At 50.7% G+C, this 14,655-nt stretch overlaps 6 protein-coding genes across 6 annotated transcripts; 4 read left to right on the forward strand and 2 right to left on the reverse strand.

Moving 5' to 3' along the window:
* Positions 1-1,751: 1,751 nt before the first annotated feature.
* PtrM4_148880 (uncharacterized protein) lies at positions 1,752-2,084 on the forward strand (the record flags this gene model as incomplete). The annotated part of the gene is made up of 3 exons (XM_001938646.1): positions 1,752-1,869; positions 1,921-1,983; positions 2,035-2,084. 3 exons carry the CDS (start codon positions 1,752-1,754, stop codon positions 2,082-2,084), a joined length of 231 nt encoding a protein of 76 aa, XP_001938681.1.
* A 1,285-nt stretch (positions 2,085-3,369) lies between these two features.
* PtrM4_148890 (uncharacterized protein) lies at positions 3,370-5,406 on the forward strand (the record flags this gene model as incomplete). The annotated part of the gene is made up of 1 exon (XM_066109970.1): positions 3,370-5,406. The coding sequence occupies one exon, from the start codon at positions 3,370-3,372 to the stop codon at positions 5,404-5,406; it is 2,037 nt and encodes a 678-aa protein (XP_065959953.1).
* A 1,167-nt stretch (positions 5,407-6,573) lies between these two features.
* On the reverse strand, positions 6,574-7,866 carry PtrM4_148900 (ArgE, Acetylornithine deacetylase-Succinyl-diaminopimelate desuccinylase and related deacylase; the record flags this gene model as incomplete). The annotated part of the gene is made up of 3 exons (XM_066109971.1): positions 6,574-6,578; positions 6,606-7,449; positions 7,498-7,866. 3 exons carry the CDS (start codon positions 7,864-7,866, stop codon positions 6,574-6,576), a joined length of 1,218 nt encoding a protein of 405 aa, XP_065959954.1.
* A 1,300-nt stretch (positions 7,867-9,166) lies between these two features.
* Positions 9,167-10,403, forward strand: PtrM4_148910 (TB2-DP1-HVA22 domain containing protein; the record flags this gene model as incomplete). Its single annotated transcript, XM_001938642.1, has 2 exons — positions 9,167-9,195; positions 9,374-10,403. 2 exons carry the CDS (start codon positions 9,167-9,169, stop codon positions 10,401-10,403), a joined length of 1,059 nt encoding a protein of 352 aa, XP_001938677.1.
* Positions 10,404-10,659: 256 nt separating this feature from the next.
* On the reverse strand, positions 10,660-11,641 carry PtrM4_148920 (mitochondrial genome maintenance protein MGM101; the record flags this gene model as incomplete). The annotated part of the gene is made up of 2 exons (XM_001938641.2): positions 10,660-10,930; positions 10,983-11,641. The coding sequence occupies 2 exons, from the start codon at positions 11,639-11,641 to the stop codon at positions 10,660-10,662; spliced, it is 930 nt and encodes a 309-aa protein (XP_001938676.1).
* Positions 11,642-12,756: 1,115 nt separating this feature from the next.
* Positions 12,757-14,473, forward strand: PtrM4_148930 (uncharacterized protein; the record flags this gene model as incomplete). The annotated part of the gene is made up of 4 exons (XM_001938640.2): positions 12,757-12,798; positions 12,863-13,087; positions 13,176-14,242; positions 14,320-14,473. The coding sequence occupies 4 exons, from the start codon at positions 12,757-12,759 to the stop codon at positions 14,471-14,473; spliced, it is 1,488 nt and encodes a 495-aa protein (XP_001938675.2).
* Between the last annotated feature and the right edge of the window lie 182 nt (positions 14,474-14,655).

The following is a 14,655-nucleotide window of genomic DNA, read 5'->3' on the forward strand; positions in this document are numbered from 1 at the left end:
GTTTTTCATCGAGCTGTTGGACATCACTACAGACAAGACTAATTTCGAAGCGCTCGCCAAGCGCGTAAGACGAAAACAAACGGACTACTTTGAACACCAGAAGCTATGGCAAGATCTTTGTTCGCGTTATCTCAAGTTGCTAAGGAGAATTGGTAATGTACCCGAGGGTCAAGAGGATTCTGCTTTCAAATCAGTCAACCACGACGAGTTTAATGTATTGGCTCTTCGCTTGGAGGCCTGGTGTCAGAACCCGGGTACGCAGCATCCGATGCTTGACATCCTTCGCGATGCGATCGAACTCAAGCGCCTCAACAATGGTATGATGAAGCCTCTCCTCATTGACGACCTTATCGGAGATACATACGCAATGCTGTACACTTCCATCGGCCCTTCCCTGTCGCCACTCCCATCGGAGCAACCGCAGCAGCCAGCACAGCCCCGGTCTGCACCATTTGCAGTTACTGCAACATCTACAGGTGCTGTACCAATCTCCTCCTTAATGCAAGTGCAGGTTGATGGTGCCTTAGACTCGAATGCTAGTACTCCGTTCAACATGTACCATCCCAGTCAGCTCCAACAGCCTCCCTCAATGCCACAGATGCCATCGCAGCCTGAGCTGCCGGCAAAACCGCGAGCCAAGGCTGTGGGCCGCAGGGAGATTGCACGGAGAGCTGAAGCATGCGTCCAGAAGGCTGCTGGTGCCGCCTCCCAGTCTACCGCAATGCCCATCCGGTCACCTCCGCCTGTCAATGCTGCTCTTCCTTTCGCAACGGATCAAGAAGCATCACCGGATAACAAGGCAGCTCAGCCTGTTCCCGGTCCAAGCACATCGACCGAACACTTACAGCCTCCGTTCGACAACAGTGGTACAGCAACAGCTGCTGCAAGCGTAACCAATGACGAACCGGAGCGCAGTGCTCCCGGCTCTGTTCACGATGACGCGGACGATGAGAGCGAGCTCAGTGAACTGGACGAAGACGAGGTCGAGGAGATCCACCAAGAGGTGCAGAACGACACGTTGCGCCGTTCGGCTTCCATTGCCGCTTTGAGTAACAAGCCGCTATTCCCTAATCTGGCCGCGAATCGATCGGGCTCTGCAGAGAAGAACAACGAGGCTGAAGAGAGCGATGATGGGACAGATACGATACACGTTCGTATACCTGCTGGGGATAACATGGACGTTGATGAGAAGTAAGATGTTCGTGGGGTTCACTTCGATAGTACACACCAGTGCGTTGGAGTTTTATTTCTGTGTATTCAATATCTTTGTATTACCACATGGTCAAGTAGTATTTCATCGACACCGCTATCGTTGAAAAGGTGTAAGGGGTGTCTTTCATTTGTGTTTCTCTTGCGAGATTTCTAGATACCCATGACCATAGGGCTTAGATGTATAATACTGTCTCAAGCTTTTCTAGTATAATGCTGCGTTGACACTCCTGGCTTCTAATGTGTTCATCTGTGTCGTTGCCCCCATCATCATCGCGACTTCCTCGTCGGTATCCACTGGCAGCTTCCCCGTGTCGTGCTTGAGAAGAAATTTGCCAACGTGGTCAGGTACATTGTTCTCGGTCTTAGAAGTGAAGCGGACGTATATATTCGATGGTATTGGTCTCCACCCACGCTATCGCCGCACAACTATCGACGAAGCACGAGACTTTGCCCGTCTTGGCTACCTGATTCTTGATGGCGAACAATATCACGTTGTCGCTCCAGCGCAGATTAGTGCCGGTCCATTGAGTAACCCCTCGATGCCGGCAGTGGCGGCTGGTATTGAGGCCCAGCTGGAAAATGTCATTAACCAGGAGGGTATTATCGCGACGGGGTCCGGGGCGGCGACTGACGCGTACAACGCGGCACAGGAGCATCGTGAGTGGGAGTATAAAGCTTTCACCCAGTCATAACTCATACAAAATTCAGACGGCGACGTGTTTGCGGACAGCGATGATGGCGATGGCGATGGCAATGGCGATACCACTGAGGGTATGTAACCAACGACTCTGAGTTTACGCAGCTATACTGACAGAATCCCAGCTTCGTCGTCTTCTTCCTCTAGGTCGGACGGTCGTTCATTAACAACTTGAGCTGGCTCTGAGTAGAGGTATATGAGTCTGAAGATAGTTTACGGCGTTGGTCGATACCCTGAATTCCACATCATAGTAAATCAACAAGTCTATTGTGCAGCACGACTGCCATGTAGCTGCCTACTTTACTTAGCTACTTACTTGACGTAGCTTGGGTGATCTGTGTAACAGCTCAGCACCTTCTTACATAGTTGAACAATGCAAAATGTTACCCATGTAGTCGCATAAGATGCCACTATTGCTGAAAATAAGTGGTAGGAGTGGAGGAAACAAAAAAGAGAAGTGTGTATGTAAACACTGCTTGTCTAGTGTGCTAAAAAGTGCAAAAAAGAATGTCGCAATTTATTGGCGGTACTGGGAACTGTAGACATGTTAGTAATGTCTCAGGACCGCCAATGTGGAATAGAACGTACTCGAACCCAGGCTGGCGCGGATCTGGATCAGGACACTAGGTGCCCGCCAGCCACAACGCGACGTCATACCACTAGACCATACCACCGTATGATTTGTTTGATGGAGAAAACTCTGCAAAATTGGATTATATACTTGACCCCGCAGCTTTTGAAGCGGATGGACGGGCCCTTCAATCTGTTTCTCACTCTCATGTTGGTATGACTGTGAGGGGCAAGTAATTTTGAGCGGCGTTGTGGAGGTCTGTGCTCCCCGCTAAAGGTGGGGCTGCCTTTTCGTGGGAGTTGGGATGTTCTTTCTTCAACAACCATTGCCCGCGCGAAGCAAAGGACCCATGTCTATAGGTATGTACGCAACATTTTGCAGTTGATACAGCAAGATTCCGAGCAATGGGACTATATGCATTAGTGGCCTAGCAAACACTGCCAGCCTTCCTACTTGCTCGAGCATCGCATTAATAAGAGCCGTTCTACGCTAATGCCGCATAAGGCGAGATAACTTGCATATTACTGGATACCGCTAACGCTTGCATCCAGATCCCAACTCACCCCGGCAGTCGCGTGGCAAGCAACGCAGGTCTTACCGCGTAGAAGAAGAGTACTCTTTTCTGGACGAGGACGAAGATGGGACCGCACCTTCTTCAGCGCCCGGCCAGGGCCTCGGCGGAGATGACGATGAAGATGGTGACGACTTTATGCCTGATGCGCAAGAAGAGGTGGCCGAAGAAGATCTCGGAGACGATTTAGTGGAAGATGAGGAAGACGAGGATGCAGAAGAAGAAGAGATGGAATATTCTGACGACGACGACTTTGGAGGGCCACGGAGACGCAATGCTCGCGGTTCCCATCCGATTCTTGTCGCGCCCACCACGTCTATGGTTCAACGACACAAACAACTTACAGAAAATATACCATCGCCCATCACATTCGCCAAAGGTGCTGGTATCAAAGTGCGCGAGGCGGATGGAGAGAATAAGTTGCACACACGGGGTGTCCCGGATTTCGACAAAGTAGGCGGCCATGAGCCACGCTTGAAAAACTTGTTCGGACCGGATGGGCAGCACGTTAGACCTGTACTCGCGTCGCGCGACTACTGGTTCCCGCAAGAGACATTTCCTATCCGGAATTTTGCACAGATAAAAACGGATGATGCTGATTTTGGGAGTCTGAGAAGAAGCTTCTTCGAGATCAGTTGGGCTAGAGAAAAAGAAAACAAGGCACTCAGAACATGGTATACCGATACAGGAAGGGCAGCCTTTGCAGCTGCACAAGATGCCAGAAAACTGAGTTCGGATGAAGCTAAGCCATACTTGACGAATGCTGGACCAGAAATACTAAACGTACTTTCCGGACCTGTCAATTCGCCCCTAGTCCACACTTTGGCAAAAGGTTCGCACTTGAATATTGCGGATCCTTTCCCGACTAGTCAGAATAGAAGGGGCTGGCTCTTCAATCTCGGGTCAAGAGTACAGGACGCTCAATGGGCAACCAACGAAGATAGCAGTACACAGTATCTCGCTGTTGCTGTCGAGCAGAAGCCCACAGGCGAGCCGCAACCTAAACCAATGGAGCACCCGAAAGCACCTGCATTCAACGCGACTCCACAATATCCAGCATCAATCCAGATATGGGCTTTCGAAGCTACCGATGAGGGTGAACTTGACAGTTCGAAGGAACCCAGACTTATGCTCGTCATTTGCGCTGACTGGGGCGCACCGAAGCAGCTTAAATGGTGCCCTGTGGGCGCGACAGACAAAACTCAAGGATCTGGTGACGGGCAAGAGACGCATATTGGTATGCTTGCAAGCATTTGGTCGGATGGACGGGTGCGTGTTTTGGATTTGAGTGCACCAAACCAAGGACCGGATAATGATACTCCCACGCATCTTTACGTTTCCCACGCAGCATTCGAGGTATGGCTTCCTCAGACGATACCTTCGTGCCTTGATTGGTTATCAGGAACCATGATTGCAGTTGCATCTGCTGCCGGCACAGTAGGCATATGGAGCCTCACGCGTCCAGACACGCTTGCGCCGTCCAATACCGCGAACTACAGCCCCAGACCCTGGCTCTATCAGCAATTAGCCGACACGTACATTCTCACAATCTCCTCTGCATGGCCATCGAATCCACAATTTCTCTCAATCACTACCGCGGACGGATTTGCACGACTCTTTGACATCCGTAGCTTAAAAGCTGACCAGGCTGCTTCGATACGTGGCCGTACGCTGTGTCCAACACAAGCGTGGCACGAGCACACACAGTCATTCGTGATGCCGGATGAGCATTACATCTTGCGGCATACATCTCTTCGCCGCTACTACCACAATTTGTATAGCATGCGAATGGAAAACAGCATTGTGCGGGTGGCAACAAGCCCTGTCCACCCTGGTGTGCTCGTTGGTGGTACTGATGGAGATGTTCAGACGACCAATCCGCTAGGCAGGATTGTTAACTACAAGACCATACCATGGCAACAACGATGGTTTGTACATGAATGGAGAGGACCCATGAACAGGATGTTGGTCCAGCCGACCGAAGGTGCAGATGTTGAAGTGCGCGAAGGTGGGCCAGTCGAACATCCAAGCGATACCACCACAGCGACCGTGGAGAATACCATTGCAACTAACCCAGCCCCAGAACCCAAGATTGTACCTCGGTATATACTCTCGAAACCTATGGTTCGCATTACTGAAGGATACAAGGCAACCCAGCACGGCATCACACTCGGTGCCGCGTCGAAGAAGAAGGGGCAGCCTGAAATTGCAAGGTCCATCAGCATCTTCGAGGAGCGATCTGCCATTACGGCACTAGCATGGAATCCAAACTTGAAATACGGGACATGGGCTGTCGCAGGAATGGGATCAGGGCTACTACGTGTCGAGGACGTTGGTATCTCTGGAAAGAAGTAGACAGCTTTCACAGTGTTGATCGAATTGATTGGGAGACAAAGGATGATTGTGAGTGGAAGACAAAGCAGAGACATCATAGCAAAGGGCAATAATGGAGTCTTCGAGACAATGTCCTTGTTTGATTGATGGTCCATCATCAACATAACATCCATAGAGCTGCATAATTCTGCATCCTCTTGATTAAAACCAAGAAAGACAAAATCAGCAGTATCTCTCTCTATAATATAACCAAAATGGTCAAACTAACTTCCATGCCCACATTTACTTACACCAGGCCATCCCGTACTGGCACCGGCACCCGCTCGCGCACTGTAACATACACCGACAAGAACAAAACAGTCCCCGTCCGAGTCACCGCCCACAACGTTATCGACCTACGCAAATGGTGCACCAAAAAACGCCCCTCATACTGGCCCTCGCACCTGAACTGGCCCAAAGACATCGCCAAGTCCCTCATCTACACAGTCCCTCGCGACGTCAACACCACTGAAAAGACGAACGTAAAGACTAGCAATGCTGTGCAGCCCCTACGTATAAAAGGCTGCTTCACGGGTTGCCAAGGCCTAAACTGCCCCAACCCCAAGCGCAAAGGAATCAAACGCACAGATCCCCCATGCACCTGCATGATAACATCCCACGCATCCCTAAACAACCCGACCTGGTTCGAAAACAACGTTCGGCTGGAGAAAACAGCTTCTCGCGGCATCGGCACAATAGCCCTCTCCACCTTCGCCGTCGGCACCGTGGTCGGCGAGTATGTGGGCGAGATAGTTCCTGCAGAAGGGTCTATGGGGTACTTCAGCCCGTACATGTTTGAGATGCGGAATAACAGGGAGAATCTTGGGAACATGGATGCGTTGAAGGTGGGGAGTTGGACGCGGTTTATCAATCATTCTTGTGAGGCGAATATGGCGTTTGAGCTGCATAGGGTTGGGGCTGAGGTGAGGGTTTTTGTGAGAGTGAGGAGGGAGGTTGCGGCGGGGGAGGAACTGACTGTAAATTATGGGAAGGATTATTGGCACGGGATTGGGGTTGAGAAGTGTTGCTGTGGGGAGGAGAGCTGTATTGGAAAGAAGTGAGAACTGGGTTTTTGTATTGATATTTTGCTTGATATTGTACAATTATGTTTTCTTATGTTGTTTTTTACCATTGTCTACGCAATTTTCCCTACTCTGCGAATAAGCTCTCCAATATCATACCATATGCCTCAGCTGCTTGTATCAGCTCATCTTGACTCAATCCCTCATTATCCGTGTGTGCAACTTCAATCGTACCAGTGCCATAAAGATACTTTTTTTCAACTTGTGGCAGGCTGGGAATATCCGTTCCGTAGAAGACAGGCGCAACCTCCAGGCCCTCAATGTCGGTATCCAGAATCGGCGCCGGATACGTGGTATTGGCGAAAAGAACATTGAAAGTTGCATTTGCTTCCTTTGCTCGACTGGCAATAGGAGAAAGCATGCCCGCCATCATGTCTTTCACGACCTCGACTGCGTCGTCTTCGCTCCTCGCTATGCGAACGACAATACTAGCATTGGCATGCTCTGGTACAACGTTTCCTGCGACACCGCCCATTATGCGCCCCGCATTTAGTGTCGTAGCACCAAGTAGCTCGCTACTCGGAAGTGCAGGCTCAAGCATATTCAACGCCATGATTGCCTCAGCGAGGTAGTTGATCGCGCTCACACCAAGCCAGGGGTAAGCGGAGTGTGCGGCTTTGCCCGTGACATTCAAGTCAACGCGTAGACTGCCTTTGTGTCCGCTAGCAAGCTTGCCTTCCGTTGGCTCGCCGAAGATGCCGGCACGGAAGGTCATGTTGGAGGCATACTTGGCAAATGCTTTCATTCCAGTGCCGCCAATTTCTTCGCTAACAACGAATAACATACCTAGGCTAGGTGTGTCGGTGCGTGATTGGAAGAACTTGTGCGTTGCAATGATCATGGTCGCTATGGGCCCTTTGGCGTCGACTGTGCCACGACCATAGTGATAGACTGTACCGTTCTCTTCTCGGCGTTCGAAAGGATAGAATGGTGGGACCTTGCTCTGATTTAGCTACTTGGAAGACAGATTGATACAAGATTTTGCGCTTACAGTATCGATATGACTCGTAATCAGAACTTCGGGCCATGTTCCTTCATCTTTGAGCGCCTGCGGATAAGCGAAGACGTTAAAGGTGCCAGTGTCTCCTACTGGCACCTCATCAACATAGTAACCCAAACCAGTCAAGTACTCGGACAAGAAGTTGGCACATTCGACTTCGTCCTCGGAGATGGAGGGAATATTAACCAGCTCTTCATGGAGGTTGAAAAGCTTGTCTATTTCTTCTGTCGTGAGAGAGGTGTGCCGGCTTGCAATTTTTTGACTGTCTGATTTCACAACAGATCCAGCATTGGGAACCTGCGGTGCTGCGACTGCAAACTGAAGAGCGACTAGCGCCACAAAAGATCTGAGGACAGTCATTCTGACGATTACCTGGCAGATTCGAGGGATGATGAAACGTAGCTCGGGGGCTTCTAGCAGGCTGATATGTGGAGTATTAGTGCCTTCTTATACCTGAAGAGCATCTTTGTCCTCGGAAGACATCATCCACTTTTGGCAACATCCCGGGTGCCTATCATGAGATGAGCCGTATCAATTGCCAAGCCATGATATGATGAGGCCCCCTGCAAGTGGTGAAGCTTTGAAGGTTGGCATACGTCGTGCAACATGCGGCTCCACTCACTCAATGTCATCTTCTGCTGTCTTCAGTACGACAGGGATACATAACAGGTGACCAATGTTCGCTTGGATTCTTTATTGCACACGATGAAGAGGTTCAGAATGTAGACCAAGCAAGTTACGATTTATTAGCGTAGCTGGCGCGATCAACGGAAGAACGAGTATGGTTATGCAAAGCAGTCTTTATAGTTCGTTCTGTGACAGGATTTTTACCGGTGATAGTAGGTTAGATTAGTCGTATGATGTCAATGGTGACAACGGGTGCAAATGCGGGGTGCGATGCTCTTATCCCGGAAGGATATGGTAAGCGTAACCTTGGCAGCCACGGTAACATGAGGGCTTGAGTACTTTGTCCTGCCAAATTGGGTAATGCGAGGATGAAGTTCTAATCGCCGTAGAAATGCCGGACATGCCCGCTTTGGTGCCGGCGACAATACAGATACAACCGTGACTCCACAACCTTGACGACCTCGTAAGCTACTATGGCAAGTGAGATATCGCAAAGCTACTGTAAGGCAAATAAAGTAGAAATATGATATTCATGTTTGAAGATCGTTCACATGGTTGTAGTGGGGGCGCAGCTGCAGCTATCCAGCCAACACACTCAATCCGATGATGGGTTTCGCATTGGAAGTAATAGAGCAGAAAAAGGAATGATGTAGTGACGTCGTAGGTGCAGTAGCTCGTCTATGCATGCATTCGTCGAGAGAAGGTTGGCCACTTGCTCAGCGCCATAATCAACATGTTTGAACTCCAGCGATGATCCCGAGACATCGGAATTGATCCGCACACATGGCTATTACATTGCCCGTTTTACCAGCTGACTCTCAAAGCGCTCGTGGAAGACAAAGAAGCCGAGGGAGGATAGCGTGCCGCGCTTGACCGCCTTTGGCCGGATTGGCGTCCCATGCATGCATCACAGGCTGGACTCGACACATCCGCGTACGGACCGGTGCGAAGCTTGAGCTTTTACCTTTAACTGTCGCGTCGTGTTCTTTACCGCACACCTTCACCACTGGAATACACCCAAAGGATTGCAATCATGTTCGGGTTTGTCGCTGACGGCTTGACGTGAGTATACCCCGCCCCCGCCGTCAATGTGTTTGGAGCAAACTCCGGAGTTTGGTATACGGGTACCTGGGCTGCTGGCTGCACTTTTGGAGCTTGCAGGGTCGTGAATACCACCGAGGACTTGGTCAAAATCTCTTTTTGCTATCAACTCATCAACTACCTTGCTAACAATACGTAGCGTCGCAACCACCGTCTTCTTCCCCATATTCGCATCCTACAAAGCCTTGCACACGTCAGACCCGGCACTCCTCGCACCATGGCTGATCTACTTCGTCGTCCTCTCAGCCTTTACCGCGGTCGAAAACACGTTCGACTTCATACTTAGTTGGGTCCCTTTTTACTCATGGATCCGCTTCTTCGCACATCTATACCTGATTCTGCCTGGTTCGCAGGGAGCCAACTATCTCTATCAAGAATACATGGAGCCATTCCTGTACCACCACGAGAGAGAAATTGATGAGTTCATAAGCCAGAGCCATGACCGAGCTAAATCGGCGGGAATGGCATACGTGGAGATGGGAATTGAATGGGTCAGGGTCAACTTGCTGGGCTTCGCACCGAAGAAGCCTCAATCGCCCAGACCCGATGGACAAACATATGCACAGAATCTGATGAGCAGGTTCCAAATGCCATCGGCAAGGGGCAGCAACGATCTATACGGATTAGTGAACCAAGCACTCAGCGGAGCCAGTGCACTCTACGGTGCTGGCGCTGCGGGTGGTGCTGGTGCGAGTAGTGCAGGAACTCGAGACGCCCGAGCTACAGACCTGAGCCGCGGTGCAGCGAACCTTGTTCCAGACAACATCCGCAACAACGCCGACCGAATGAGCTACGTCACTTCGCAACGTGAGCGCCTCGAGACGCTCCTCCAAGCCTTTACACGCGAGCAAGAGAACATACAATCGCAGCAAACTGGCGGACATGTATATCACGATGGTGCGAGCAGCGGAAGCCGCTCGGGCACTATTTCGCGCAACAGGAGCGAGGTCGAGTTTGACAGGATTGAGCGCGACGAACTGAGCTCTGGCTCTGATCGGCCTCCTTACCCCCTCACGCCTCCCCCGCTAGACCGACGGACAAGCAGCGGATGGATGCCTTGGAACTGGCAGCGTCAGGAGCAGCAGGAAGATCCTCTGGCATATGGACGAGAGCCCAGCGACGTGAGGAACAGGGCAAGGGCGTCTGGTTTTGATCTCGGCGATCGTTAGCACAACCTTGGAAATGGGAATTTATGACATCATGGCTCGCTTTGGCGTTTAGGTAGCATGGCAGATGGCAGATGGCAGATGGCACTCTGCTAGGCCTCATGACTATAAGATAGATCTGTATACACGGTACCCCGGTTACTGGGTACGAGCGGAAATGGTTGTTTTGGTATTGTTACAACCTATACATACACCAACATATCATGTACGATGCCATACGCCCCATGTAGGCGTCCGCCATCCGGATCTTCATGCCCATCTATGCCTTCACTTCTTTGTATGGATACTTTGCCGTGTCGTCCTTCCTCAGCACAATCTTCCTCTTCTTTTTTGTGCTCACATGCTCCACCCACACTTCCTTTGTCATCTTGCTCGTAAATTCCCTAATGAAGCGAGGGTCCCAGAGCTCAGATGCAATACCCAAGTCTTTACAGCATCGCATCAGAGCATTAGATTTGCAGCCCTCGGTCGCGGTGGGAATACCGTCGGGATCGAAATATTGTTGCTCGCCACGGGCTATGGAAACGAGTCTGTGTAGCACATTTAGCATTATCATTTTCACAGGTGAATTGTACATCATACCTTCCCTGCACAACAAGACCATACTCCCTCGTAATCAACTTGCCAGTCACAATACTCTCGCCTCTCGGCGCCAGCCCCCATCCTCCGGGCCCAAACGCCTTGTTCAGTATCCGCCTGTACTTGATTTCTGGTAGGTATATGATGCCATCAGGCTTGACCTCGACATCGTCTTGTGTAATGGGCGCAAGTAGTGTGTCCGACTGCTCTGGCGTGAATGATATGCTGCCGAGTCCATGGTAGGAGCGCGTCCAATCTATCGCTGGTACACCTTCTAGTTCGGGCGGAGCATCGGAGAGCCCGTCAGTTAAGGACCTTTGCTTGCGAGCTGCCTGTGCAGCAGTGTCGGCGGCATTGGTGCGTGTGGTAGGCACCGGGGGTTCCTTGGCAGGGAATGAAGGCACGACTGTCCGTTGCGGCGTAGCAGTCGATGATGTGGTCGCTGGTCTTGGTACTGTTGATGTTGTAGTTGCTGGTTTCACCGTAGAGGTTGTTGTCGTTGTCGACGTTGTCGCAGCCTTAGGCGCTGGTGTCGCGTATGCGGCGCAGATGCGGGACGAAGAGAAACTGCGTTGTGATGTCCGGTAGGCCAATGGCGATGCTCTCGAAGTCGAGACTGAGATTAGGGCTGCTACGCCTCTGCGTGCCGGTATTGCTGTCATTTTGCCAATCTCAGGGTTGGGATTTGAGATCTTTTCTTCGACATGGGAACGTCAATAACGCGAAGTCACGATAGACGCACGGACCCGGATGGTTGAAAATCGGGTATTCGCCTCTTACCTTCCGCCCGCCTCGCTGACGGCTACCGTGGTCCACAGATGGCCATGTCAGAACTGAATCCAAACGGCGCCTCCCGCCCGCGCCTCAGCCTCGCAGCATACATGAGCGCTGCAAAGTCAAATTCGACGTCCGATTCCGATGACGAAAGTCCGACTTCCTTCATGCCCAAATCCAGGTGGTTTCATGACACAGCTCCTCACTCATACCTGTCACTGGGTTGGACGTTGGACTTGCCGGTACTGGGATAGCGTTTAAAGTGCAGATCGCACCTAGACAGCATCTCCCCTCATACTTAGGACGCGCATACCGATGCTACCTCGTACACTATAGTAAGTGTCTAACGCCAGGACATACGTAATGACTAGGGACTCTTCTGCCGCCTATCACACCTGCTCTCTATGTCATCACCCACTAGCACAAAACGGCGAGGATTATTCCCTTCCCACCGTGTGTGTAAATAGATGATTACACTGATCGCCGGTCAAATTATGTCGGACTAGAAAGGATGCCGTTCGATTTCGGCCATAAAAGGCTACAAGTGCACTTGGCTACCGCTACTGCCAATGCATGATGAAGCACTGAGGTGGACACAACGCAATTCAAAACACTGGAAGGTGTTGCATTCTCCCATTTCCTACCATCCGATGGAGTCGATCTTACCCGAGTAGTCGTGGGTAGTAACGCGACAAACAGGTTAACTCCGCCGCGCTGTTGGGAAACCCCATGAAATATAGCCGTGAAACGCATAGCCGATTAGCTAGACCCCGGCTGCCGGCTACCATGTATCCAGGTCGTGGCTGGGCTAAGGCGAGTAAATGACCCTGGGGCTGCGAAGCTATGTGGTGATTCCGCCTCTTTTCGTCCAGCACAACAGTGACCTGTGGCCTTCAACGTATATTTAAACGTCATTCAACCCGCCTATTTCAGGGCATATCGGGGTTATGAGAATGCAAATATAATGTCATCGAGAACAGCAGATAGTCCGACAGGACTCAAGATGGCTCCGATGTCCCAAATCTTTGGTACCATAGCTGCCTGTGTACGTACATCTCGGACTAAATGGAAAGCTCACAAGTTTGGTGTCACATACTTACGGATTATAGTTGATTGTCCGTTTCATTGTCAGAGCCATATACCGCGTGTACTTCCACCCACTCAGCAAGTTTCCTGGGCCAAAACTTTACGCAGCAACACGCATTCCATTCCTTTATGTTTCAGCTACTGGCCAGAGCAACAATGCCCTCTACGATTTGCACCAAAAGTATGGACGTATAGTCAGGACCCAGTACGACGAGTTGAGTTTCGCTGATCCTGATGCTTGGAAAGATGTAAGTAACTATCCTGAGTGACTGGACCGTTTGGTTTAGTGTTTTGAGTAGACGCCTCGGCTCTTGCACTTTGACTGACGTCCCACAGATCTATGGCCATGGTACGAAAGGCACCGCAGGGGCTCCTCCTCCCAAAGCATGGGACAGATATCCGGCACCACCCAACAACGTACATGGCATTATCAGCGCCCCCGACCAAGATCACGCTCGTACACGAAAGATTTTCACGCCTGCCTTTTCGGATCGCGCTCTGAAACAACAAGAGCCACTTTTCTTCAAATACATGGACAAGCTCGTGTCTCTACTGAAGAAGGAAGCCAGCGAGGACCCAGACAAGAAGTTCGACATGGTTCGTATGTATAACTTCACTACCTTCGATGTCATGGGCGATTTGACTTTCGGAGAATCGCTACACATGCTCGACAATGCCGAATACGATCCATGGGTAAGAGATATCTTCGCTTCTTTAAAGGTTTCATACATAATCCAGCTGTTGGCACTGTACCCTATTATATGGCGTTTGTGGAAAACCTTCATGCCGGAGTCGATTAATCAAAAGCGCATACGCCATCACGAATACTCGGTAACACGCGTCACGAAGCGCCTGGAAAAAGGACGGGAGAGCAAGGGCGTCGACCTGTGGGATTTCGTGCTCAATAAAAAGGGGGAACAAGGTATGAGCAGACAAGAAATGGATACGAACGCCGAATTTTTCATGGTTGCTGGAACAGAGACGACGGCCACTCTGGTGTCGGGTCTGACATTTTTGTTGCTCACCAACCCGGATTGCATGAAGAAGCTTTGCGACGAGGTACGCGGCCAATTCGCAACAGATGCCGACATGAGCATGGAAGTGATAGCTGCGCTGCCCTACCTATCGGCATGCATCAAGGAAGCTCTCCGTCTGTACCCGCCGTTAGCCACGGGCCTTCAACGCCACACACCAGAGATTGGCAGCACAATCAACGGTACATTTATCCCTCCAGCCGCCACTGTTTTCATGGCTCAGCACGCGATGTATCGCAGTGCGCAAAACTTCAAGAGGCCTATGGAGTTCCTTCCGCAGAGATGGTTAGGTGACCCGGAGTTTGAGGAAGATAAGAGACACTGCGTTCAGCCCTTTTCGGTTGGAACAAGAGATTGCATTGGCAAAAAGTAAGCTCTTTCTTGTCCCCGTAGACTGTCGCTGCAGCATATGCGTATTAGAGAAACCAAGCTGACATTTGATCTAGTATGGCATACCATGAAATGCGTCTCATCATGGCCAAGGTCTTGTACAATTTTGATATGGAGCTCTGCCCTGAGAGCAACAACTGGTTAGACCAGGACACCTATGTCATATGGGAGAAGAAGCCGCTTATCTGCAAGGTGAAAAGCGTAAACTAGTCAATCTTTGGGGGTGGAAATTGCGTTTGGGAGTCAGTAACTTGATCATTGAAGAGGCGGCATTGGGAATTTCTTTTTCCAAATCTACCACATTCATTGCTGATACGCATCTGTATGCCTGCTACTATCCAATGTGCCTCAGCTGGGACGTATATTTGTCATGATGTGAAATTGTGAGGTGT

This window comes from Pyrenophora tritici-repentis, chromosome 9 (genome assembly GCF_003171515.1).
Source record: "Pyrenophora tritici-repentis strain M4 chromosome 9, whole genome shotgun sequence".
In the NCBI taxonomy this organism is placed as follows: Eukaryota; Fungi; Ascomycota; class Dothideomycetes; order Pleosporales; family Pleosporaceae; genus Pyrenophora; species Pyrenophora tritici-repentis.